This window comes from Ptiloglossa arizonensis, chromosome 3, assembly GCF_051014685.1.
Source record: "Ptiloglossa arizonensis isolate GNS036 chromosome 3, iyPtiAriz1_principal, whole genome shotgun sequence".
Lineage (NCBI taxonomy): Eukaryota > Metazoa > Arthropoda > Insecta > Hymenoptera > Colletidae > Ptiloglossa > Ptiloglossa arizonensis.
In genome coordinates this window covers 18,178,193-18,204,883 of record NC_135050.1, presented here as the reverse complement: position 1 = coordinate 18,204,883, position 26,691 = coordinate 18,178,193, and the positions used below count along the sequence as shown (strand labels likewise).

The following is a 26,691-nucleotide window of genomic DNA, read 5'->3' as shown; positions in this document are numbered from 1 at the left end:
AAATACGAAGTCGCAGACCGAGTGTCGGATTTCGTTTATTTGCACACGGTCGATGAATGCGATCGACCGAGTAAAATTTGTACAAAAGTACCGAAGGTACGTACGTCGAGTACGATTTTCCAAGCGAACGGTGATAACGAAAGTTACAACGAATTAACGATTTCGTTGGATTCGTTTTGCGAGCTACTTGAAAAACTCATCCTTTTACAAAACAAAAGAATCGAACATTCCGCGTAGCAGTGACGACAGATCGATACGGCAACACGGAAATTGATTTGCATCGACGAACACGAGTTAATAATATCCGCTTCTTAACGAGAGTAAAAATCACCACCATACTTTCCACTTCGTTAAATCCACGGAGACCAGTTTGGTACCGCTTGTCTCCGATCGTGCAATTATTTATATTTACGTTCGCTTTAACCGCAACTTTCGTCCGAAGATACAATCGGTGCAATTGCGAATATTAAATAAGACACGTCGATAACACCGACGATTAAAGTTCACATCTCTGCGAAGCGTGAAAAATTCAAAATTATAAAAATTATTCAAGCGACGTGGAATTGAAATAATTTGAACATGCAATCGGTGCAATTGAGAATATTAAACGAGACGCATCGATAACACCGGTGATTAAAGTTTGCGTCTCTCTTCGAGGCGTAAAAAAATCCAATTATAATAAAGGAACAAAAATTGCATCACCGCGAGAAGCGTTTCCATTACTCAAAAATATTTAAAAAAAGTATCTTTCGAAAAGGTATCCTTCGCAGAAACGATGAAACAACGCGAAAAATTTCATCGATAATTCGACGTTTAACAACGCGACCAACTTTTTCGATGAAACTTCGAAAGCGTTCGTTTACCAACAATGACGCTTTTTCGTTGAAACGAGTCATCTTTCGTCTGGTCGCGTTCGACGATGATTCCGAGGTGCACGATCGTCGTAATACGCGCCGAAGCGAACATAGCGCCGCCATCGAGCACGATCTCGGTCCAATTAATTCCTCGATGCACAGACCGCTGGAAAGCGGCACTTTCAACCTAACCGTCGAAACGTTGAACCTGCCGCTACACACGGGACCATTTCGCGGCCGCGAGATAACACGAAAGTCTCGGTTAATGGCCGGATGATAAATGCTCGCGGCCAATGATAATCCGCAGGCTGCGTAACGGTACATAAGTGGCACTGCTATACGATCTGCGTTTCGATTTAGCGATCATCGGTCAGATACGGTTTACGGTACACAATCGTAAATCAAACTTTTTGCAGCGAGAACGTTCCGGCGGTCCGTGGGGCCGAAAGGAAGCTACACCCACCGGACGACGAGAATCGAGGCCAATAAAACTGAAACGCTTCGAACCGATCACGGATACCGAACACCGAACGATCGAACAGCTTCCGAGGGAATTGTGGGTCTCTGCGAACGATGGATCCTCTACGGTACGATGGAACGGAAAATGGTACTTCGAGAATACGCGTTGGCGAAAAGAATGGTTCGAGAGTGGAAACGTTCTCGCGAAGAATATTTGCAAAAATATTGCGACGTACTTGTGAAAATTTCGAACGGAAGATAAACAACGTTCGATGCATTCTTCGAGCGAATAATTACACGAAGTTTTTATTCTAACAAATTTCTGTCCATCTTTAACGAAGAATTTGCTATCGAATCCGCGAGGAAAATAATTTTTGCTATTAATTGGAAAGAAAGTACACCGTGTTTGTAAGAGTATTGGGTAAGGAGCGAAAAGAAACAAAGTATTTTTCGCTAAATTGGTAAAAATTTGTCGAATTTTTGCAATGAAAATGCAAAAAAATAGATCGCGAAAACATACGCGAGAAGAAAGGTCGTCGTCGAATTCCGTCGAAAAGTATGATTCTTTTTCGTTTGAAAATTATTTCGAGGGTTCCACCATCCGTGCTTTGTCGAGGCATCGTTACGATTCGCTGTATCGATCGGGCACGAGCGCGAGCGACGTCGTCCTATATTTTAAAATTCGTCGAGGAAAACTTCGGTTCGAAGTTGACGCGTCAACTTTGTTTTGATCCGGCTGACCTAGAACTCGAAACGCGGTAAGTGGATCGTGTGTTTTTTTTTTTTTTTTTTTTTCTCGAAGCTCGAACGATACCGATGGTGAAACACCTTCGAAGGCGGGTCGATCGTTAGGGTAAGCGTCGGTCACCGATCGAGTTCACCGAATCGTTCGACGAGGAAGGTCCGATCGACGTCCCGTACACGGTACGCGCACAATTCAGGGTACCGAAAGCGAGCTGGTCACTGACACCAACCTTGTTCCTACACCTCCGCGAACTTTCACGCGGAGTCTGGCCACCGGACCAGCACCAAAGATCACAAGACCACTTTCGTTGGACGACCGTATATCGTACGCGCGCGTCTACCCGTACAAATACTTTCTAATCTCCGATTCGTCTGGACAACAACGCCCGGAGTAGTCCCCCCCACCCCGAACCGTTTCGTCGGTTCTGACCCAAATCTCTCGGCACACTCACCTTACGATTCCTAAGTATCAGTCTTCTGAGAATGAGGCCAACGCCGACGGCGATGGGGAAGACGACCAACGTCGCGAGGATGTAGCTGACCACGGCGACGGTCTCCTGGGACGCGATGGCGTCCCCGTCGTGTCTCTTCGATATCACTTCACTGACATTCACGGACTCCCTGGGACTGACCGATATCAGACCGTTGTCGAAGAACGTCCTGTTCATTTCGTCGGGGTACACGGTGACGTTGTATTCCGGTAGAACCGCGTGATGATATACCGGCCTGTGCCTGGTCCTGTTGACGGGTCCTCTGCCAGGTCCCGTCGGCGGGACGTGAGCGCCGGAGGAGACGGAGGAGGAGGAGGAGGAGGAGGATGAGGAGGAGGAGGTGGAGGACGAGGACGTCTCGCGGGCGTCGTCGTGCTTGTCCTTCCTCGTTGGCTCGGAAACGGGGACACGAGCGGTGGCGGGTACGTCGGCACCGCTTTTCGGGGTAACCGTGTCGTTGACTTTCTCGGTCGTTCTGGAAACCTCCGGCGGCTTCGAGTCGACCGGAAGCTCCGTTCGTCGTTCCGTGCCGCGGGAGAACGAGTTCACCGTACCGGTGCCGTTGAAGATGTCCGAGGTGTTGTAGAGATGCATGATGGGTAGCACGTCGTCTTTGTCCTTCGATTTATCGGACAGGTTCCGTGCCCTGACTTCCGGCGATCTCTCGCCGGCCACGCGACTCCTCGCGTCCACCACGATCGGTGTACCGTTAACGGGGACGATCGTTTCCGGTTTGGTCGTTCGTTCCGTGGCAGAGTCGAGCGGTCCCCGATCCTGCGGTATCGTCGATATCTCGATCCGAACGGTGGCGATCGATCCGGTGGTCGTCTCCTGGGTCGTCGGTGACGCTGTGACGTTCTTCGACCTGTACATCTTCTGTATCTCGGACGGTTCCAGATTGGCCATACCGTACGGTTTGCTCGACTCGGTCGTTTTGTTATCCGTCGGTCGGTCGGCCGACTCCGTCGGGTTTAAGGTGAAAGTCTCCTTCTCGGCGGCCGCGCGAACCGTTTCCGCGATTATTCTGGGCGTAACTGGAAAAACTGGCGCCGGGATCGGTGTCGCGGTCGACGTCGTTTCTTTGGGCTCGGTCGTTTCGTCGAGCGTCGCGGTCACTGTCACGGTCGACGCACCGCTTCCGTTCACGGTGGTGGCATTATCCGCGGCGTTCGCCGCGTAACCAACCAACGAGGAATCGTCGCTGTTGCTCGCGGACGCGTTCCCGTTCGCCTCGTTCGCGTCAATCGCGTCGTTCCCGTCTTTGGTATCGATCACCGGTTCATCGCCGTCCATCGATGTCACCGTCTCGGTGAGATTGCTCGCCTCCTCCTCGTCCGCGGTGGTGTTCACCGTGCGCTGGGTGGTCGTATCGAGGGTCTCGTCCGTCGACGAGGAGGTCCTCTGTTGTTCCATCGCGAGGTTCTCCATCGTGGTGGCGTTCGGTCGTTTCGTGGCCAGGATCGTACGATTCAGAGGGACGTCGTTTTCGCGAAATCCACGTCCCACCGGCACCACCGCCGCATCCTCTGTAGGTCCCTGGTTACCCGCGATTCCCTTCTCGACGAACGAACCGGACCCATTCACCGGGCGATCTCGAACACTCTCTAGAATTTTGTTACCACCTTTGAACCGTCTGTCGAGGTATTGGCCCTGTCCATTTGACGGCCTTCGTCTCTTGGCGATGATCGCGCGATCCTCGTCACCGTTACCACCACCGATACGTTGATTGAGCACCGCGCTCGCCGACTTCCTCAGGAACCTCCTGTCGCCGGTAACCTCCGACTCGGTGTTCCTCGATCTAGTGTGATTCCATCGGACGGCGCCACGGCTCGGGACTTCCGTCGGTTTGCTCGACCTCGGCCCGGTCTTGTTTACGGTCAGCTGCGGCGGCACGGTACTGTTGACCGCGCGTTCCTCCGGCTGCGGCGCGACTGTAACGACTTTCCTCGCTCGTTCCCCCACCAAGAGACCAGTGGACGCTCCACCGACTGCTTCGACGGTCGTGCCGGCACTGAGTTCCGCCGGCGCTGGGGCTGCCTCTATACTACCACTACCGGCACGAGGAAGCAGAAGAAGAGACGGCGGCGGCGGCGGCGGCGGCGGTGGCTGACGCCGCTGCGCCGATCCGGTCGTTATCTCGGTCGTACCGGTGCCCCGCTCGGGACCTCCTTGTTCCTCTCTGCTTAACCCAGGTCCGGTGTAGTTGCGCAATAGCCGCGTCACGTTCGTTATCGTGTAAGCGTACACGTGCTGCTGCTGATGCTGCTGCTGCTGCTGCTGGTGCTGCTGCTGCTGGTGGTGCTGGTGCTGGTGCTGCCGTTGTTCCCGATGTCGACGCTGCTCCCGATCCCGATTCCCTCCCTTGTCCTCCTTCTGTTCGCGTTGGCGCACCTTGGACCGGGTGGTCCCGATCGTCGTCGAGTCGATCGCGCTGGAAACGCTCGCGGTGAGCTCTCTCGAAGCTTCGACACCGCGAACACTTTCCGACGTTGGATCGATCGATTTCACGGTGTACTTCTCCGCTGCGTCGGTACCGAAACCATCCTCCGAGTTCACCTCGGTGACGATTATCCTCAAAGTGGACGTCTCCGGTGAGGTCCAAACGATACGAAACGGTTCGGTGGTCGAACGAGCGATCTTGTCCCTGGAGGAGGAGGTCTCGATATTGTTGATGTTCTCGCGGCTGCTGGGCGTGGGTCGATCGAGTCGCGATTGGCGATCCGGTCGCCCGACGAAATCGAAATTGTCGTTCGCGCCACCGTAAACGTCCACTCTGCGTATCCTTTGCTCGGTGTGGTCCCCGTACATCTCCGTGTCGGCCATGGTGGACGCAACGTCCTCGAACACGGTGTCGCGGAAACGATCCTCGAAAACGTCGTCCACGGTGATCGCGATCACGGTCGTGTTGTCCGCGTTGATCTTACGGGTTGGAGTTTTCAACGGTTTGGCGCGTTCCAGGGTGTTCAGGGTGGTCGGTGGTGGGTCCCTCGGGTCGTCGGTCGGACGATCCCTAAAATCGATTTCACTTTCCACGGGCCGGTTGGCCGTGTTCGCGGAAACGGTCTGTCGTGGCGGTATCTGGGTCGAGTCGGTCGCATTCCACGTTTCAGCGAGCACGTGGGTAGTAGGACTTCCTCTCTCGTGGCGCAGCTGGTCCCGCGTGTCAGCGTGAGCGGACGGGTTATCGTCGCGGGGCTTATCGTCGATCGGGTCCGTTCTGGTGTCCGTTCTGGTGTCCGTCTCCGTGGCATTTCCGACGGTATCCTTCGCCGCGATAACGTTCGCCGCGATCGTCGAGTCGGCCGGTGGTCTGCCCTTTCGGTAGTAGAGACCGTTCTCGGTCGACCTGAACGTCGCCAGGTTCTTCAGTTTCGCGTGTTTGTTCTTCTCGACGATGCGTCGCTCTACGGCGACGTTGGTCTCCTCGTTCGGTATCTCGTCGAGTTTCGAGTTCGGTACGGTGGTGGTTGGTCCGAAACGCTTCATCGAGTACCTCCTCCGCGAGTTGGGCGCGGTCGACGAGGACGCGAACGTACCGAGTTCGCTCGCGGTGTTGTTCCCGGTGGCGTTCCGCGGATCCGTTTGAATTTTCTGACCGAAATAGAGGAACTGCGACATGTCCTCCATCGGTATGTTGGTCTCCACGGGCCTGAAGTAATTGTACAGGGACTCGGGCATCGATACGATATTCTTTTTGCGGGCGTCCGCCTCCGATGGTTTCTGACTGCTCGCGAACGGCGATGAAGACGTCGGGGAGGACGGAGGCGAGGAAGAATTTCTATGGCCGATCGAGTAATTGCTTCTCGAGTTACCGGAGGCCGGTTTACCCTCGACGCTTGACGCCGCTAGGCTCTCGTTGCTCGGTTTTCTCGGGCCCCGCTCGGCCACCTGCTCGCCTTCTAGCTCCTTAGAGACGAGCCCGATGTCCGCGTCCCCGCTCGCTAAATCCGCCGCGATAATCCCGCCCGACGGTTCGTCGTCGATCGCGAGCTCCGCCTTGCCGTTGCCCGACGCTGTTACGTACATTCCGTGCCTGGTCTCTTGCGCCTCCAGCACGTCCGGCGAATCCTTCGCCGAGACCTCGGCCGGTCTCGGTGCGCGGTTCAGATTCCGAGATTCGATTGGCCGTTGACTCAAGATCTGTCGCCTCCTCGCCGCGAGGATGCTGCGGAGAGCCTGCTCCCTCTTCGCTTTCGACGACGGTGGCTCGGTTTGAAGGGACATGCGACCCTGACGGTGATCGCCGACCAGAGAATCTGAAAGCAAATATTTGAGGGCGTCGGGTTAACGAACGGTTCTCGATACACCGCGAAACGTACGCAGAATCGTCCGTTGCGAGAAACCGAGAAAACGAGATTCGGAGAACGCGGGATGATCGCCACCGTGGACATCTCCGAAACGGAGCTTTTCAATTTCGAAGAATACGGTTTTGTATTTTTCTTTTTTCTTTTTTTTTTGAATTTTACTGTTTAGGGAGATTTTACTGATTTTCTTTTTTTTTTATATACGGAGACTACTTCTTTGATTTCGAAGAATTGACGTTTTCGGTTTTACAGGTGTTCTTCGCGATCGATCGGTTTGCGTATACCGTCCGGAATATCATAGAGACGTTCGAAATATTAACAAAGACGCAACGTTTGCCTGCGTTACGAGCGCGCACCGATGCTACGCGGCGCTAGTGCTCCGATCCTTAAACCTTAAACGCGTTCGTCTCGAAACAAGTTTTTACAAACCGGCGAGTAACTTTTCTCGGAAACTACTTACCCGATCGACTTGAAATTTCAACCCTGTATTCGCAACGTTCTCTATCGACGAACGGGGGAACGTTTCTTTTTCCCTGTTACACTTTTCGCGAAAAAACTGAAACTGTGTTTTTACAAATCCGTGCGCAGCAACGACGTTCGTTCGGTTTCCAAAAAATTCCAATTTCGATCGCTTCCGATCGTTCGATTCGTAGAAATGTATTCCATCGCGCGACTAGGAAATCCCGATTACGTGTTGCGAAGACGTTAACACACATTAACGTTTTCTAGTTTAAAATTAGCACAGATATCGCACGAAATATGCACGCGAGACCCCCAACATTTTTCCAACGTCCGAGAAAATTCTCAGATATCGATAATTTCCTACACCGAAGTTTCTCTCTCGATCGAGATTCCCAACGATCGAAATATTGAACCTTTGACCTCGCATGGTTACGTTGGATCGAACGTACGTCTCGCGTGGTTTTGTTCGACGAAGCAACTCGTCGGTACAGGGGCAGCTTCGATGATGAGTCGTGGATTTAGATGGAACGTGGGTTTAAAAGCACTTACACACTTTTATATCTCGAGGCTTGTTTCTCGGATCGATGCTCACTCGAACCGAAGTCAATTAGGCACTCGAGGCCACCGATGAGTTACTCGCCTCTTTTGTCCACCGATGGTGGCCTACCGATCTCTCGAGCACGGAGACAGTCTGCGCGAATCGATCGTTTCGTTTTCGAGCTTAAAAATTGCACCGTTTCTTAAGATTTCGTATTTGAAGATCCACCGTTGGACAAATTGAATTCGAAAACGGTATCTCGCAACGGGCGATATTTGTTAAAACGTTTGTTCCTTGCCGCGATTACCCGCCAATCGGCTCGAACGCGTTTGCATAGAATTACAGAGCAATAACGAAGCGTCCGCGGTGCTCAGTGATCTCGATGCGAATAATTGGCCGCGGTAGTGCGCCGCGGTATAATCACGACACGAAAATTCCGTTTCGTTCCGGCACTATTCGTAAAGGGAAAGTTCGTGTAATGTAAACGGATCTGTAACAATGCATCGAGAACCAGTGGAACAATCGTTACACGAACTCGAACACACGATGCAATTTTTCCATAATGTGTACCCGTGTATCGCGTTGTACGCCGATCGATAAATCAACGCGAAAAAGTAAGTATCTCTCGACGTTGGCCGAGTGTCTTTCCTCGTATATCGATACGTGTCTTGTATCGATAAACCGCGCGTTAACAGGGAATAATTACGGGCCACGCTCGAGCGGGGTCGATTCGTCGTTTAAGAATTCCATTTCGAGTTACATTTCGAAGAACGGTCGGTTACATCGGTGCTATCCTTTACTCGAATCTGTTGCAACGGTTACAAAACTGTTAACCAATAATGGACCCGTCGTTTCTATCGCTGGTCAGAATCGCCCGTTCGGGGACTAATTATCAGGGAACGTATCGTACGAGCGATTAATACCGCATTCCATTTAAATTATACGCCTCGCTGTTTAACTGAAGGGGGTAAACAGAACGTGAATGAGAACGAATCCACGAGGAGCAACGCTTAAAAGAACGGGACCGCTGGCCGGGGTCGTGGATGGCCGAGTGGTTTTGTTATTTTCTTTTTCCTTTTTCTTTTCTCGTGTCTTTTTTTTTGTTTTCGTTTCTTTTTTTTTTCATCGCTGAGTTCCGGAGACCTCGTACCGTTACTTCACGGTTCCGTACGCGACGAATGTTTGTTTCTTTGCGTTTCGCCTTCGGCTCGTCACGCCGGTGAAATTCGTTGGAGTCACGATCCGATTAAAATCGCGCGTCAAATTCGAGCGTAGAACACGTGGCCCCGTGATCACCGAACACCGTTAGAACGATTCCGTGACGTTTAAAGCGGACCGAGACGAAACAGCCTCCCGCTACCAAATTAATGTTCCAATTAATTTATCCCGATCCGTTGGGTGAAATTCCATCGCACCGTTTTTGGTGACGTTTCTTCGTCTCGAAATATTTTTCTCTTGAAAATTCTGAACGAAATTTTACCAAGAGAAAAAATTATTACGAAAAAGAAACTTCGATTCGTCGACTTTGAATTTTTAATCAATGGGAATTGATTAAAATCGGTATACCGAAAAAAAATACAAAATTGAAAAAGTGTTCACCTCGTACGAAAACCGTTAAATATCATTCCAAGAAACGAAACTCTTTCGAGCAGCGCCGTTTTATCGATTCCTCTATAATTTTCGTAAAAATGGGTTTGGTATCTCGAGAATTTTCCACGGATTAGAATTGAAGTTCGATCGGTGGCTTCGTGGCATTTCTCGAAGTGCGAGAGTGTACGTAGGAGAGGTATGTTTTTCTCGTCGCGTTGCGCGCCAAGGCGTACGAACACCGGTGTACGTAGATTTTCGAACCGTAACAATTCTAAATCCTCGCTGATCGATCGATTAAAATTACACGTGGAAATTCGACGCAAGGTTTGCACCGTTTTCGAAACAAATTCTCAAAGAACATTTATCGAAGCGGTAGGGAAAGACCTTTTGAACGTGGCGATAGAGAGAATGAAAAAATGACAAGGAATATAAAGTTGTAAGGAATCAGTCTCGGTTGAATCGCAAGAATCGAAACATGGTAATCGATCTCGCGTCGAGTAATATCGCAACGGTGAAAGCTATTTAGAAGCGTTCGTAATCTCGTTTCGCGACTCAAAGGATCGGGGCAACGACCGATTGGAAATGTGGATCGATCAAGGTCAACGTGATAAAACAAACTGTCCACTCGGCGAAGGATTCTCCCTCGATTTTCATTTTGACGTATCGACGCGACGTCGTCGGCGCGACAGAGCCAATTATCCGTGCAAACGATCAACATCGGTGACAACGGAAGGCTGCCGGGCTCGTGAGAAAAGAATTCGGTTGATCGAGTGCCAGGGTCCGGGGTCAACTCGCATCGCGCGTGTAGACAAGAAGACTTTCATCGTGATCGCAGATACAACGGCAAGAGAAAGAGAAAGGATCCGATGGTACCGTTAGTAGCATCGGTATACAGGACCTGGTTATCGTACTTGAACTTCCGATCAGATATTACGGAAGACGTTTCGCGTCGAACTGGAACGCCGCCATAACGCAACGGAGAATACTCGAAAATTCGAATCTCGGTCTACCGTAACGTCTTACGTTTCATTTTCGAACTCTTCGATCGAATCACCTATTTCCGAACGTACCGTGAGAGATTTTTGGTATCGAATCGGCGAGCTGCCGAATTCCAATTGGGGAATACTGAAATTTTAAATCTCGGTCCACCGTAACATCTTACGATCCATTTTGGAACTCTTCGATCGAATCACCTATTTCTGTACGTATCGTGAAAGATTTTTGGTATCGAATCGGCGAGCTGCCGAATTCCAATTGGGGAATACTGAAATTTTTAATCTCGGTCCACCGTAACATCTTACGACCCATTTTGGAACTCTTCGATCGAATCACCTATTTCTGTACGTATCGTGAAAGATTTTTGGTATCGAATCGGCGAGCTGCCGAATTCCAATTGGGGAATACTGAAATTTTAAATCTCGGTCCACCGTAACATCTTACGATCCATTTTGAAACTCTTCGATCGAATCACCTATTTCTGAACGTATATCATACATTTGGGGTATATTGAAAATTTCATTTTTAATCTGTACAGTATCTTGCGTTATCATTCGGTATCGAGTTTCGTTCTTTTCAGAAGTAACTGCTCTTTTCGAACACCAAAGTCGAATGCTTCCATGTTACGTTCGTTATTACGAATATTAAAAGTTTCGTATTCCTGCGCTTAAATCTCTTTCGTACAGATTAAGGAAGAGTTCGGTATCTAATTGGAACGCAGCCATACTGCAACGGAAAATACTGAAAGTTTAAGTCTCCAAGATCCAACGCAGCATCTTACCTCGTCTTTTGGTATTTACGATTAAATTTCTTCTCGAACGTATTAAGGAAGAGGTTTGGTATCTAATTGGAACGCAGCCATATTGCAATGGGAAATACTGAAAATTTTAATCTCGGTCCACCGCAACATCTTAAGACGTCTTTTGGTATTTTACGATTAAATCTCTTCCTTTCGTACATATTACGGAAGATGTTCGGTAACCAATTGGAACGCTGCCATATCGAAACGAGGAATGCTGGACATTTTACTCGCGGTCTATTGCAACATCTAACGTCTCTTCCTTCACAATTTGCGATTAAATCTCTTTTTTTCGAACGTTGCACAAAGTCTTTCAATCGAATAGAAAACATTTTAAATCGTCCAACTATCTAACGCAATATTGCACAATGTAATCTGATAAAATATCGCATCGACCAATGTTTAAACTTGGGATCTACCTTTGTCTCCGTCACCTTGTATCCATTTTTTACTTCCGAATGAGATAACGTACCGTGCAATAATCAAATCCGATAGAATTTTACAAGGAACGATATTTTAAACTCGGATCTTCTGGAATTTCTCAATACAATGCATCAAATCTTTCCTGTGAACGATACTCGCGTAGAAATTTTTTCTAAGGTGTCAATTTACAAATAAATTTCTCCTAATGACGTAAAACTAAACTTCCCCGAGTTCTGTTAGCGCGAAAGGAGCATCGTTGCTCGAACGGACGAAGAAACGATTGGATTGAAAAAATAATCGAAAAACGTTCGATCGTGATCCCCGGTGCGAGAATCGTTTGTAAACAAATTGTCGTGTTCGGTGTAACAGTTTCAACGATGGAAAGTAGGGTCACCCTTCGAAGAACCTTCGAAGCTAACGGTCTCCTTCAATGAAGAAAGGATGCGGCCGAAGTCAAGTGTCAAGGTCTCGGGTCAAACCACTTTATAAAGACAGACGAGGAAAGATCTCTATCTCGGTTCTCGATACGACAAAGAGAGAAGAGGGAAGGGTGTGATAACACCATAGCGGTATCTCAAGGTAATTACACGGTACCGGTTTCCTTATAAGCATTCGGAAATAAAAGAAGTGGAAGCCACTCGCCTCGCAGATAACCATTCTCGAAGCTGCGCGACAATTTTTTCGCGATTCTGTTTACCCATCGAAGACGATACCTGCCGCTTTTTCGGTGGACGAGACGACCTCGGAGCCTCGTCGGAAATAGAATACAAAACAGTAACGATAAATAAATTTCGACCGATTTATCGATACGTGGATACTTCTCCGGTTAACGATCGGAGAACTATGCACCGTGCGCGATGTATAAATACAAGTTTTTTTTTTTTTCTTTTCGCGTTAACGATCGCGACCATGCGACGAACCTTGGTTCGATCCACCTTGAGCATTTTATTCTTTCATCGCGATTAAAAGCGCGCAACAGTGTAAACGTTGCCCACTTTGTGCAAGTAAGTGTAAACAGTTTTCGTCGTTTCCGTCGCTAAACGTTGAAATCACCGAGTAAATATTGCATCTGGTCAATATTTGATATCGAAGGTGATAAGTATTCTTTCCGAGGTGGAGATTTATTATTACGGATGACCGATCGAAGCGTACAACATCGAAGGTATATTTAGAGACAATAACCGTTATCGAGACGAACCCAACGTGAAACGTTGCGAGATATCGACTCGTTTTCTCGAACAAAGTGTTAAACGTTACAGGGTATAGTATCTCGAGTGTATTAATTTATCAATACCCGTTATCGAAACGAATACAATTTAAAACGAATGGTATCGACGAAACACGTTTCCATAAATTTGTCCAAGGTTACAAGGTGTATAACATCCAGTATATTTATAGACAATAACCGTTATCGAAACGGATACGATTCAAGATGAAACGAGCTTCGAGATATCGACGAGGTTCGTTTCCTTAAATTAAGGCGTTGCGTGTTTTTTGTTTTTTTTTTCAGTTTTTTTTTCGCTCGACGAATTCGATGTTAAATTTAGCCACGAGACGATACAAATCAGTAACACCTTCGCAGCATTACAATTAAGGGTGAACAGTAAATCTCACGATTCTTCCGGCAACGTTTCTTCGCGTTGCATTACTACCGCCAGCCTTCCCACCATCGCGATAATTTACACTTTTTGTCGACGCTTCCCTAACGCGGAGGGACAAAATTTTATCCGTAGCCTACGACTTCACGGCGCGGTGAGAATGACCGCATCAGGTACTTACGTCTCCATATGTACGCGCATAAGTTACAAGTCTACGACACGTGGAAAGCAGCCTTAAACGAGGGGAACCGCTCCGTTCGTAAATCATTGTTGACGGGAAAAGGGACGCCTCTGTACGGGGCTAACACAGTTGTCTCGTTGTTTTCTCCGCGAGCGTAAACCGTTCCATAAATTTCCGTCGTTTTTCTCGCGTCTCGCGTTTGATTCCTCCGGTTCGATGCTTTTGTCTCTCGGGTGTCTTCGATATCGACACTGATGTGCCGCGAATTGTACAACCTTGGACAGTAGTCGAGTTGAATCCTACGGGTTGCAGAAACTAACGTATTATCGAAGTAACGCTAAACTATTGGCAAAACGAAATTAAAGGGAAGACACTAACTACTTGTACGTACGAGAGTTTTGTGTATACATTGGTAGTACGCTAGCAGAGTGTTGCCCTGTTGGTAGAGTTATTAATACACCAGTAGGGAACTAAAGGATTGATATTGTTAGTAATATCGGAACTGTCCGATCGTGGTATCTAGAGCTTGGTTATTTCGTTCGAAAGTAAAAAACGAATTTTCCTTTTTTTGCAATTTCACAAAGAGATACTTTAATCTCGGAGTTAATTTATTATCGGAGTTACGAAGCGGTAAGAAATTCGAAAAATTTTACAGCATTGAACATTCATTGTTCGCGATAGTAGTCAAGTACTACAGATTACGTTGTGGAATGTTGCGTTTGATCGTTGAACGATTCCGCACGTATTGCCTTATATTCGATTACAGAATTTTGTACGATATTTGAAAAGAAGAGATTTGATCGTAAAATACTAAAATAAACGACGTTAAGTGCTACCAGTAAGCTGTAAATTAAATTTTCAGTGTTTCCCGATCGAAATATTGCAAAAGGCGACGTCAGACGTTGCAGTGGACCGAAAGTTGAATTTTCAGTATTTCTCCGTTGAATTATGGCAGGGTTCCAATTGGGTACCAAATTTCTTCGATAATACGTTCGAAGAAGAGAGATTCGGTTGTAAAATATTAAAAGTCGACCTGCGATGAACTACTATCTAACAACGCTGGAATAATAACGAAAGAACGCTCGATTGATAATGCACACACGGTATTAACGTCCTGGTACACGAATATAGTATCCGTCCACGTAAGTATTACCGAACGTCCGGATAACGATCGAGCGGCCGAGAGTCGAAGTAAATCCTATTATCGATTAGGTGTCGCAGCGTTTTCGATGTGCAAGAATTTTGCAACTGCTTCTCGCGGTACCGCGCGGATGGTAGCTCATTGATACGCGACAAAGGCTTTCGGTAAAATTATTTATCGAGGTCGAGCATGATTGACGGCCCACCTACCACGAAAACGTACACGTGTACGAAACGAGCCTACGCGGCCAAGTACTGTGAACTTCGAGTTGGTACACAGTGTCTCGCGAGCCGAATTGCAAATCGAGAAGGGGCGATTTATTTTAAGGACTTCATTATCATACGCGCGTTAAATGCAGATTACCGTGTCGCGCGAAGCATTATCTCCGCATTATTATACGATATTTCGCTGCGAAATAAAACGAGTTCATCGCCGTGCCGGTGAGGTTTCGTATGAATAATCAGATGAAAGCGAACGTTGAAACGAGGGGAGTGAAAGAAAAAAGAAAAATAAATGAAATGACGAACGTCGCGCGACCGTGTTCGCGATTATCGAAGAATCGTTGTTCCTGAATAATTTCCATCGCTTTGAAAGGAATTACGGGAACGTGGGAGATATCGTTGTCATCGCGGGTAATTCGACAACGTTCGTCTCGGGCGCGAAATACAAAAAATTTAAAAATTTCGAACGAGTAACAGAGCAGATTCGACGATCTCGAGTCGAAGTGAACCCGAGTCGACCGCTTCTAAGCCGATCGATCTTTTAAACGTTGATAAGAAAAGTAACGAGACACGATGCATCTACGTTACGTTCTAAGACACAGGTAAAGAAAGCCTCGGGGGTCTTCCTTCGTGGCTTTCTCACACGCGATGGTACATCGACGTCTTCTACCCTATCGTGCGGTTAATGGGCGATTCTCGTTTCGTTTCCCTTCGAAAAATGACCGCCCCTACCCTCTCCTTCCCCCCACCCTCTACACTTGCGTCGGTGAAATGAACGGTTGTGCGGATCGTAGGAATCGACTGCCACGCGATTACGCCATTTTCCTTTAAAACTTTTCCGTTTTGTGCGCCGGTCAGGCGATCTTCTCTGCAGCATTTTGTACGGATTGTGCAAGTATCGTCGCGAAATCGTGCGAACAATTTTCACGAATATTCGACGAACCTTTGAAATTATTACCAGCGACATTGTCCTACCGTTCGCTTCCAATTTTTAGAATTAAAAGGAATTGATCGAAGGAAAGATTAATATTTTAAAACTTTACAATCATTTTTTCTTTTGCTATTTTCTTTCTTTGTCACTTGCGTTACGTACACGTGTCTTTTAAGGTAAGAGAATTGTACTTCACCGTGCGAACGATTCTCCAAAATTTCTTACCTCTTTGGTAAACGAGGTAACTCTTCGCGAGTGGAATTATCAAAAGATAGAACGCGAAATTGATTCGGTACGGAGGAATATTCAACTACGGTTGCGTTCAGCGGTGAAAATATAAAATAAAAGCAAAGTTCGACTGGAATTGTTCGAGCAAATTCACCGATCGAAAACTGGTTGCCGATGTAATCGCGGCTCGGGCCACGAAATTGGGATCCGAGGCAAGTATCGCAGGTCGTCGGACCTCGTTTGCGGGTTTGCACCAACGCGAGTCCACTCGGGCCGGTGGAACCGCACAAAGTGGCCGCAGGTTCTCGGATTCGGCGGACGAAAAAATCGTGAGAGCACGGTAACCCGCGATGGGCTGTGAACCGTATAGGACGGGGTTGGTCGTCGACACCGAAAACGATCGACGTGCCCGAAACGGCGGCCAATTTATTTCCATCGGGGGGGATCGGTGAACGAGAACGTTGTCTCGAATCGAGCGCCGAATATCCTTTTTGCCCATCGAGCGGGCTGAAATTTTTGCACGAACACGGGAACTCCTGCGAGGAAACGTGAGATCCGACACCGGCACGGTCACTCCTGCATCCCGAGGTCCTGAATAATGCAGACCACCTATTATCCCTTCCGGAATCGCGAGTCATCATCTGACCTTCTGCTCGTGCCCAAGAATCCACGTTGCACGGAATTCTAGAGGTACGGGTGGGTGTCCTCCCTGTCCCGCCGTGAAACCGGAGGAACGAAGGCGAAAAAAAAAGGGGGATAATAATAAAGGAGAGGGAGAGTACGAGCCCCGTCGCGTAGAAGAAGGCACGAGAAGTCGTGGGTTATCGCCGCGAACGTGACCGCATAAAAGATCGTAATGTTTTATGTGAACACGTGTATAAGGAAGGTCAGTTCTGTTGCTTCTGTCCTTCTTTTCGTTGATTCTTCTCCGCGTCTCCGTTAGAACAGCCATTGTCTCGCGCAGGGAAACTGTTCGTCGTCGAGAACGATGTAACGATTACTTCGTCGATCATCGAGCGTCTACCGGACCGTTGTTTTCCATTGGTTGCTTGTTTTCCATTGGTTGCGCGTTCCGTAATTTCGGGAAGGGATTGGAAAATTTGGAAAATTTAGAAACGGTGCGTTAGAAAATTCGTGGGAATTCAACAAGGGGATGTGTTGCGAATTTCTTTCGTAAAATGGAATTTAAACGAAAAAGAAATTATAATCGAGAAATACGGTCGAAACTTTATTTGTTCGATCAAATTTGCTTCAAGTAACTAAGAAGAAGCACCGAGAGAGTTGACTTGTTTAATTTTGAAAATTTTCTTGGAAGATAATAACACAATTTACTTTAAAACAAACTTAAACCGTCTTCGTTCATTGCAGACTTCTGTACATCTGATAGAGTAGCGTTCAAATATTATTATTTTATTTTTTAAATTAAAATTTTTTCAATTTCACTTGCAATTTTCGAAAAGACCTACGCGCTTAGATCAATATTAGAACGATACTCGAGTACCGGAATATTCGACGAATATCTAGAAAATATCCAAGTTCGAAACGTTCGATACTTCGGTACTGGCCCGAGCGAAGACGTTTCTATATCGCGAGCAACCTCGGATGCGAAACAACGAATTAGCCTTAGAGAACAAAGAGACGAGGAAACGTATCCGGTCGTTGGTTGTGATTAAGAGGAAGCTGCATATCGCGGTACTTGGTGCAGAACGCGTCGTTCCTCGCGTGGAATTTCGGTCGTTCGGTCTGAAACGCCTCCGCGAGCGCGAGTTCGCTCGCGAGCGTACACGCGCCGCAAAAAGAGGACAGCGAAGCCGCGCGCGAGATTCGCGCCAGATAGAAGTCGGTCTTGTCGCGCGGCACGAACTGACGTACAAATTGCCGGACGGCTACTTAAAACGAACAAGTGTTCATTACCCGACGTGATAAGTTTACTCGCGTCCCGAGCCCACCTCGTATATTCGTGCCAAAATCACCGAGTCGCGGGCAGACGACTAAATACGCAGAAACGGAGCCGTATCCTCGATTACTTCTCGTTTAATGCAGCTGGTTCGTCGGCTCGCGAGGCCCCCGGGCCGTCATTGTCCTTAACCGGGTACCGCCTCGTGTCGTACTTACTTTGAATTACCGATATCGTTCGAACGTGTTCGTTGATCTCGCGGTCCTCGGTGCACGGATACATACACTAACCGTCAAAAGTTTCGAAACGATCGCGAACCGGCTGAGAAGCTTCGTCGTATTAAAATAAACCTAACGCGAGGGAAGAGTAATCGTTATCAACCGCGAAGATAATAACGAGACTACCGACGAAATTATCATTCGGATAACGTTGTTCAATACGTACGGGAGATACAGTACCGTCGATATTCGATTCTCGTTTCTATTGGTATTTTATAAATTTCGATCACTCCATTCGATATGTTTCGAGAAATTATTATTTCGATAATTTGGAGAAATTCTAATGCGAAAAAAGACATTATTAGCGCGGAGTTTAATTTCGAATGTATACGCGAGATGTATACTTGTCGATGTCTGTCGTTTGTTTTTATTACGTTTTAGGACACTTTTACGACCAATCGTTGTACAATACATTTTCGACAAAGTTCCTGCATCGATTTCGCAACAGGTGCGTCAAATCTTGACAAATGGTTCTCGGTGATCTCGTACCGTGCCACTGACAGCTATCCCACTCGATCACAATTACTTCGATCCGTTTCGGTACATTACACTTTCGAGTTTTTATCATCTCCTTCTCGTACAGTCGAGGAACTAATGTAATTCCACGAAAAGGAAGAGAAACGAATACGTGTTTGCGTTTACGTTCCTTTTCGGAGAGAGCTCGTCGTCTTCCCGCACATTTTGTTTATCCGGTGTCTCATCTCGCGTTAAATTACGCTAATATCGAGTTCCGTGCAACGAAGACGGATAAGTACACTGGGAGGAAACTTCTTTAATATCAACCGTCTTTATAATTCCAAACTATCCACGAGTTTCAAGAATTCCTCCCACCGTTTAAGTACATGCGCACACTGCGAACTCAAGAAGCACGAAACGACTCGCCTTTCGTTTCGTATTAATCCGCGAACTTTTGATCGGTAATGTACCAATGAATATTCCGATAATTAAAGTTAACTCCGACGGTTAATAAAATTTCACGTTCACTGCGTACAAATAACATTATCGTAATGCGCGAGAGTTGATCTTCATGGGAATCGTATTCGTTGGATGAAGATTTTTTAAATAATTACGGTACATTTGACATTTAACGTGGCGTTAACGCGAACGACGATTGTAAATTCGGTTTGGTACCGACTCGGTTCTTTGAACATAATCTAATTCGATCTATAAAACAACGGGAAACCGGCAATAATTGTTGAGCCAAGTTTCACGATGTTTTCCACCGCGCTTCGCTTATTTTAAACAAACCGGGATCATAATCACGCTTCGGTACTGTCCGAGCCTTCGTGCGGAGGATAACTGGTAGGGTTACTTCGTATCTATGAGTATTATCTCGGTATTTATGCCGAAGCCACGACCTCGGTGACAACATGGATGTTGCGAATTCCTTTTCGCGAGCGACCGAAGGAAAAATCGGTAACCCGTGCGGCTGAATACATTCGCGGAAATTTTACAAGAAACTGAATCATTTACGGGAGTAAATCAAAGCGTTGCTCGCAAATAAATACCAACCCTTTCTTCCAAAATACGAGAATAAAAACGATAGATAAAAGTACGGAAAGAACAGGAGCAATTCGGTGTAAGACGTAATTTAAATCAATTTAATACCGATCGAATATTTGTGAATTATCGATCGTACTTGACGCGTTGATCGAAATTAGAAATATTCGTTGTAAATTAGAAGAAGTGTACAAAGTTGACGCGACAAAACGATAACGCTACTCCGGGTACTTAATTTCCTTTCCACGAAAGTGTTCGCAAGGAAACGAAAAATCGATAACAAATTTATTCGCAATCGCACAGGTATTTTGTTATCGCGAAAAGACGGATGAAACTTGGACGAAGAGGCATCGTTTCACGATGATTAACGTAACGTGGCAAGGTCTTCCCCGAAATGTGTCTACGTTCCGTGTTATTGTCGATGAAATTCTCGTTGTCGCTGATTGACGTAATCAAGGCCCCGTGCACTTACGTAATATTCTCGGGAGATGCGGAATAACGACCCATAGAGATTGGTCGGTTCATCGTTCTTTTATGCTGCTTTTTATCGCGACGGTCACAAGCCTCGTTGGTTAAGTTTATTAAAAGTTTTGCGGCACGGACCGTTCGCTTCGCAAGCACGAACCGACGTTACAGTTTCAAATTTCTCTTCTTCTGCATTTTAATCGACCACGGAACCGGTAAAAAAAAGAGGAAAAAAGGAGGAGAAAAAATTGCTACGCTTCTCTTATAAATAAATTGCACGCTTCTGCGATGAATAGGCAATTCTCTTCCCTCGATCGCGATTCGAAAAAAGAAATATCTTCCATCTGAAAAGCCAGTCATTTATAATAACCGACGGAGCGTCCCGTGTGTATCGAGTAACAGGCTATTCATTAAATTCCACAATGGTTCGGTTAAATGGACATTACACTTATTTGCGTTAAAATTTGCCGGATCATTCCCGATTGTTTGAAGCGTGGCCGTATGTTAACGTCAGCATCGAGGCGATCGGTTCAGCGATCAGAGGCGAAGTCGACGTCACGATCGTCGACCTGCTCGTTTCTTTGCGTTACATCGCATCGGCTCGATTATCAGAGTCGATAGTAATTGCCCCGCGATATTTGAAAGATATTTATGTTCCCCTCGCAACGTGTACGGACGATAAATCATAGAACTGGTCCGATGCTAAACCTAAGTTCTAATTTCAACCGTCTCGGATGTTCTATCGGTGTTAGAAAGCCAGCCTGCGTCCCGGAAAATCAAATTGCAAAGTTTCTCGAGCAGTGAATGGCACACGTTCGTCGTATCTTAAAAGTAAGAAAGCAATCTGTAAACCGCCAATGACTGAAATTGAAACGTAAGAATATAAAGACACGAGTTAGAAAGGCACTCTGGTTCGAAAGGTCAACAATTACGGAACCCTCGAGAATTTTTCTAAAGGGAACGAGCGAAGATATACGTATAAAATTTCGCTGGTGTATTTGTACGAGATTCGAGTAGCTGCATGAATTTTTTTACGTACGTATGTAGAATTTTGTAACGGACGTTACAAAAGATACTATCCTGTCGCGTTTACAAGAGTTATTCGTCGATCGTAGTTGTCATTAACGTAGTTGTCACAAAATGCAAAGGGAAAAGAAATTATTTAATCAACTCTATAAAATAGTAAACGAGGCGACCTTAGGAAAAGAAGAAAGAATCGATTTTTTTTCCAAACGAGAAACCGATGTGCTCCCGTATGTGAAACGCGAGAATTTAAATGCGATAAACGTTGTTGCGTCGACGCAGGAGCGATCGAATGTTCGGTAGCTATCGACCGACTAATTATGGCAGAAATTGAATAGGGACGAGATAATTGCGGAGAGCCATATTTAATAAACATTACGAGAAGCAAGGGAGAATTTCAATTGAAGCTTCACGGTTTAAAGAGGCACGCAATTGTGCCACATGTTTCTCAGGTGGCGTGCGATCGTATTCAGCACGTATGATGTGCACATGTTGAACAGGTCTAACCACCTGCTGGACACATTCCCTTTGTTGCACACCATTTTTCGGATGATACTCGACGAACGACAACTGAACAGGTTGCTTCGAACGCGTTTAACTGTACCCGATTGTTTATTACCGTGTTCTGCAGCCTGTTATGCCCTGCGAAATGTTCACCATTATACGACAAACACGGTATCGATGTACATTCGTTGAAAAGAAATCATTTTTTTTTTTTTTTGGAATACCACGAGTTCTATTGTATAAGTCGAATATCTAGAGTTGTGAACGATTACAATTACTTTCTATCGATCGAGGAATATTCCAAACTAGACGAATCGAGTAAATTATTTGTCGAATATGAAAGTTTCTTTTAAATTCGTAATATATTTATTATAAAAAAGGTTAGAAACAAATGGTGTCCAATGACATGGTATTCGAATGAATTTTAATGCGAGTAAAAAGTGGTTTTCCGATTATTCTCCAGGGTACTGGTACTTAACTGGTTAAACGACTCTTGGAACGTAGAAACGTACAATAAATTCCAGGAGGATAATCTTAATTTTGTTCCAAAGAATTTTTGTGCTATTATTCGCCGATACGATATCACGTGTATCGCGATAAATATCTGTGAACATTTGGAAACAACTCGACGAAAGTTGTGAAAAGAAACTTGTATCCCAAATCGTCGAATGTCGATTACGATCGAAAGTAGTCGAATCCTTGGTAGAAAAAACCGATTCGATTGTCGTGGATTGAATTCCAAAACGGTGGAGTCTCCTCGATCATCGCGAAACGACGGAACCATTACGTAATTATCAATGAATTATGCGTGTTCAGTGACCGGAGTGTCCTCTGCGGATCGTCCCGCCGGAAGCGGATACACGCTTCACGAAAGACGAACACAAGTGAAACGAGTCGTTCACATACAGACACGGTCAAGTAGATGCGTCCGTGTGCATCAGACGCAGACCTACCGCCGCATGCAAGCTGGTACCGAGTGCAATGGATGCTTCTTCAAGACGAATATAATTTTTAACGTCTCTCGTTGTAGCCTTTGCACACATTTTTGATGAAAAGATACTCGATACAAGAATATTTTCCCATTTCTTGTTCTTCGGGTGAGTAGAATGTAAATAGTAATTGATCGAAAAATAATCGTCGTTAGTCACCAATTACGTTCAGTATCGTTGCAAATTGAAATATCAGAAGACTTGGCGCAATCGAGACGGGGCTACTTTGAAAAAATTTCAAACAATGTGATACAATTTCGAAGCAGTAAACGAGCACAATGACAGAGCAGTAAATATAATACAAGTATTGGACAATGGTCAGACATCGAGTCCACTCAAGTTCGTCAATTTTTGAATTAAAATAGAAAAAAAAAAGACGACCGCTATAATTTTCATCGAGAGGATTTACTTTTCCTTGCCTCGTGTGCGATAACAATTAAAAAGTCTTTGTTACAAGTGTACGCGGAACGATACGATTGAAACAAGTATCCAGAATCGAAACGTATCGGAAGCGTTGTCTCGGTACCTAACCGCGGACAATGTTACACTATCGTGGACGTACTCTCTTATCTTAATATCCGGAGTAGGATAGAAACTTGGAGAACACGGACCGCGAACTAGTCGCGACAGAGGGTCACGGCCATTCTCTCGTCCCTGGAACGATTTACGAACAATAAAGGACACACGCGCGCGATTAATCCCGCGGTAGCAGTTCGTGATTACGCGTCGAAGATTACATCGCACCGGCTCCTCGTTGCGCAATGGATCACCGATCCGCCATTAAATCATACACGGACCCGAGGAGAAACTGCGAGTGCGTTTTCAGATTGCAGAACGTCGAAACTTTCAATCGGCCGTTGCGCCGAAGCGTTTTATAAAAGGATCGTTACGTCCGTTGATAACTATCGATTTATATGCGTTCGCGAAAGTTTTCATCGAAGAGCTACCGTGAATTAATCGCAGCCATTCGACGCCTACGATCCTCGCTACCGACAAGTTGAGATTCCTCGCTTTACAAAACCACTTTGCCGTTACATCGAACTTCGCTTTGAAAACCGCCAACGAAATAATCTTCTCTCGGTGTTTCGCAACGCGTTGAATAAATAAATTCCCGATACGCTCGATGTACTCGGCAAAGATGGATCCCCTTCGAAATGTGTGTCAACTTGGTATCCTTGTTGCCTTTTAAACGAAACGAGTCGTTCGAAAACCGGATACCCCGGGTAACTCGTTTACTTACGATGGAAAAAAATTTTTTCGGACGGATCATCCTTGATACCGAGGATGGGCGATGTAAGAACAGCGCTATTGATGGTTTTTTGCCGCCGGAAGCGGAAAGACTGTACAAAGATCGACATTGTTTCTCCAAACGAAACACGATACGTCTTCTTGCTTATTTTTTAGCAGAGCGTTTTAAGCCACGTTGATCCACGATAGAGGAACGTTCAAGGTCAACGAAGGTCACGAAAGGAAGTATTTTATTTCGAGGGACGTAGTTCGTAAAGTTGGCTCGTTAGAAGGTTGAGTGTACAAAAAAAGGTATTCCACTCTTCGGAAAACTTGTTTCTGCTGAGTTACCGCTTCCTGTACGTCCGTGAATGCATTTTCCAAGATGTCGCGCTACCGGTGGGACGATTCTTGGAACTCGAAGGATCGCTATCGGTGTACGAAAGCTCCTCGAAAAGTGTAATCGATGGAGACTGAAATCGTAGACCACGGAGTCGTGAATTTTTTAAATAATCTGGAGATTAAAAATTTCCTCGAAGTACTTGTTCTTAAAGGTGAAAACCACGATCGATACGATCGATCTGGCAAAGGTTCAACGTCGATCGATAATTTCCGTGCATTTTTCTTTTCTATCGCCACGAGTAAACGAGTCATCGAGACGTTGTGTTTGAAATGTCCCATCCCGTACGGTGAAAGTTTAGCGTCAAAGTACGTGTCATACGCTATCGATATCGCGTTCTAAACGTGTTTTACAAGAAATCGGAGGTACACCGAGCATTCGTTTAAGGGCTTTCCGGTAGCATCGATAAAGTTACGCATGCGATTACGTGTCGAAGATGCTATCACCTTGAACGTCGTTACATAAGGTTTCCAGGGACGCACAATAGGGCCCCGATGTTCCATTAAATCGTATGCAAATACCCCGGGAGAACAATGGAACGCGGACGGTCGGATCGACGTTCGCGAAAAGTCAGTGGTCGCCTGCCGGAACGCTTCCTGGATGTGGCAAGCGACCCAGGGGATCCCTGAAGAAGATCCCGAGGAATTCAAGATCGTACTTTAACCCTTCCTGCTATCGTACTTTGCACGCTGGTACCTCGAACGAGCGCTTCCACGGCGTTGAGAACCATCCAAGCTGTTAATTACCGAATATTGGATTCACGCGACCGAAAAATACGGTACAATATTTTTATCCTCGTTGGGACATTGTTCGCCGATAAATGAACGAACATTAACGAAGAATCGAATCATCATCAAACGAGTTATCGAAAATACGAAGCAATATTTTCGTTCTACTTAAGAGGTCCTCGTCTTTTGGTAAACGATACATCTTCGAAGAGTCAACGAAGAAGTTATTATCGCGCATCGGTTAGCCAACCGATATTTACCGAAGAAATGTAAAAATTACACGTTTACCGGGAATTTTACCGACGAGTTGTTCCTCGCGTCGAAAATTAAGGAACACCGTGGTTACCTCTCGAAGACCTTCGATTCCTCTTTACCGGTAAAGACGAACGAGATACCCGATAGTAATTGTTCGCCGTTAAACCGGTAATTACTTTTCGACAAGCTACTCTTACTCTTCGCTCGCATCCCACAGTTTCCTACATTGAGATCCCTGGGTTCTCAGCTGCCGTGTTCCAACGAACTTATTCGCTGCCGTGTAACGAGGGAAGTGCAACGCGCGTTGTTCCGCGATAATGCAAAACTCGTGCGAACTTTGCCCACCGTTCGTCTACGTACGCGTATCGTCGCGTAGGAAAAAAAGTCGCAGGTTCGTTAACACCGCGTTATCCAGTCTTCCCGCGAATGGAATACCGCTGGATACGACTCTCACGGGTGTGGCCGATTGAATATAAATCATAATAAATTGTACGACAGTCCGATATTAATTTATGGAGCGATGATTTAGGATGGCGCGTATCCCGCATAATTGACGCCAACGTTTCCGCATCCAAGCCGCGTACGGCAACGGAAATTCATCTTCCATCTAGAAAGCACTGCGTCGTTATTTCCTAGTAACGGAATTCGAGGCGCTTTCCTGCGGATACGTGATCGATCATGCACACTTGACGCGTTCGTTATCTCTAACAACGTTCCGCGCGCCCGCTTTGAAATTTTTTAAATCCCACGCGTCGCGTCGCGGCGCAGCGCGGTGCAGCGCGGTGCAACGCGGTGCAGCGCGGTGCAACGCGGTGCAGCGCGGTGCAACGCGGTGCAACGCGGTGCAACGCGGTGCGCTCCATTCCCGGAGACGAAGGTTTTCGAGAGACGAACTTTTCATACACGGTTTCTTTTACTTGCTTTCTGATGCGCGAAAAAGAAATATCGAGATACCTTGTTCCCGAGTGCAGAGACATTCGAATCGGTCGAAAACCTCGCGACCCCGAACCCGGATAAAACGTAGACAATTTTTTCACCAACGGTCAGAATGTTCGTAAATCGTTCCATTTAAACGCTGGGCGTTCCCCTAATCAATTTTCCAGCTGGTAGGTATTCGCGGCATGTTGCGATCGGCAACCAACGCTGGAAATACCGACGAACCATAGTTTTGCGTACCGTTTCGCGATACGGCGTCCTTCTCCCTCTTGAAGGTAAACGGGCGTACCGACGATCACGATCAAGATCATTGACTTCTCACGAATGTAAAGCGATCCCCTGAAAGCCCCCGTACTCCCGGTGCGATCTTTCGTCCGGATATCACGTGGACACGGAGAAAGGAAGGAGTTATCAAAGTCGTGCATCGCTGCGTCGTCACGAACTGGCTCACACAGAAATTTTTTTCTCATCGCGACAACAACGTTCCGCCTGCCTTCCTTTTTCTTCTCTTTGCCGTATTTTTTCTCTT

General features: G+C 46.5%; 1 protein-coding gene across 1 annotated transcript in view; it reads right to left on the bottom strand.

Moving 5' to 3' along the window:
- Nucleotides 1-26,691, bottom strand: part of LOC143144012 (uncharacterized) — a 294,077-nt gene that overhangs the window by 23,489 nt on the left and 243,897 nt on the right. Inside the window, exon 2 of the mRNA XM_076305937.1 lies at nt 2,510-6,804. Within this exon, the coding sequence (XP_076162052.1) occupies nt 2,510-6,804 (4,295 nt within the window). The remainder of the gene's footprint in view (nt 1-2,509; nt 6,805-26,691) is intronic.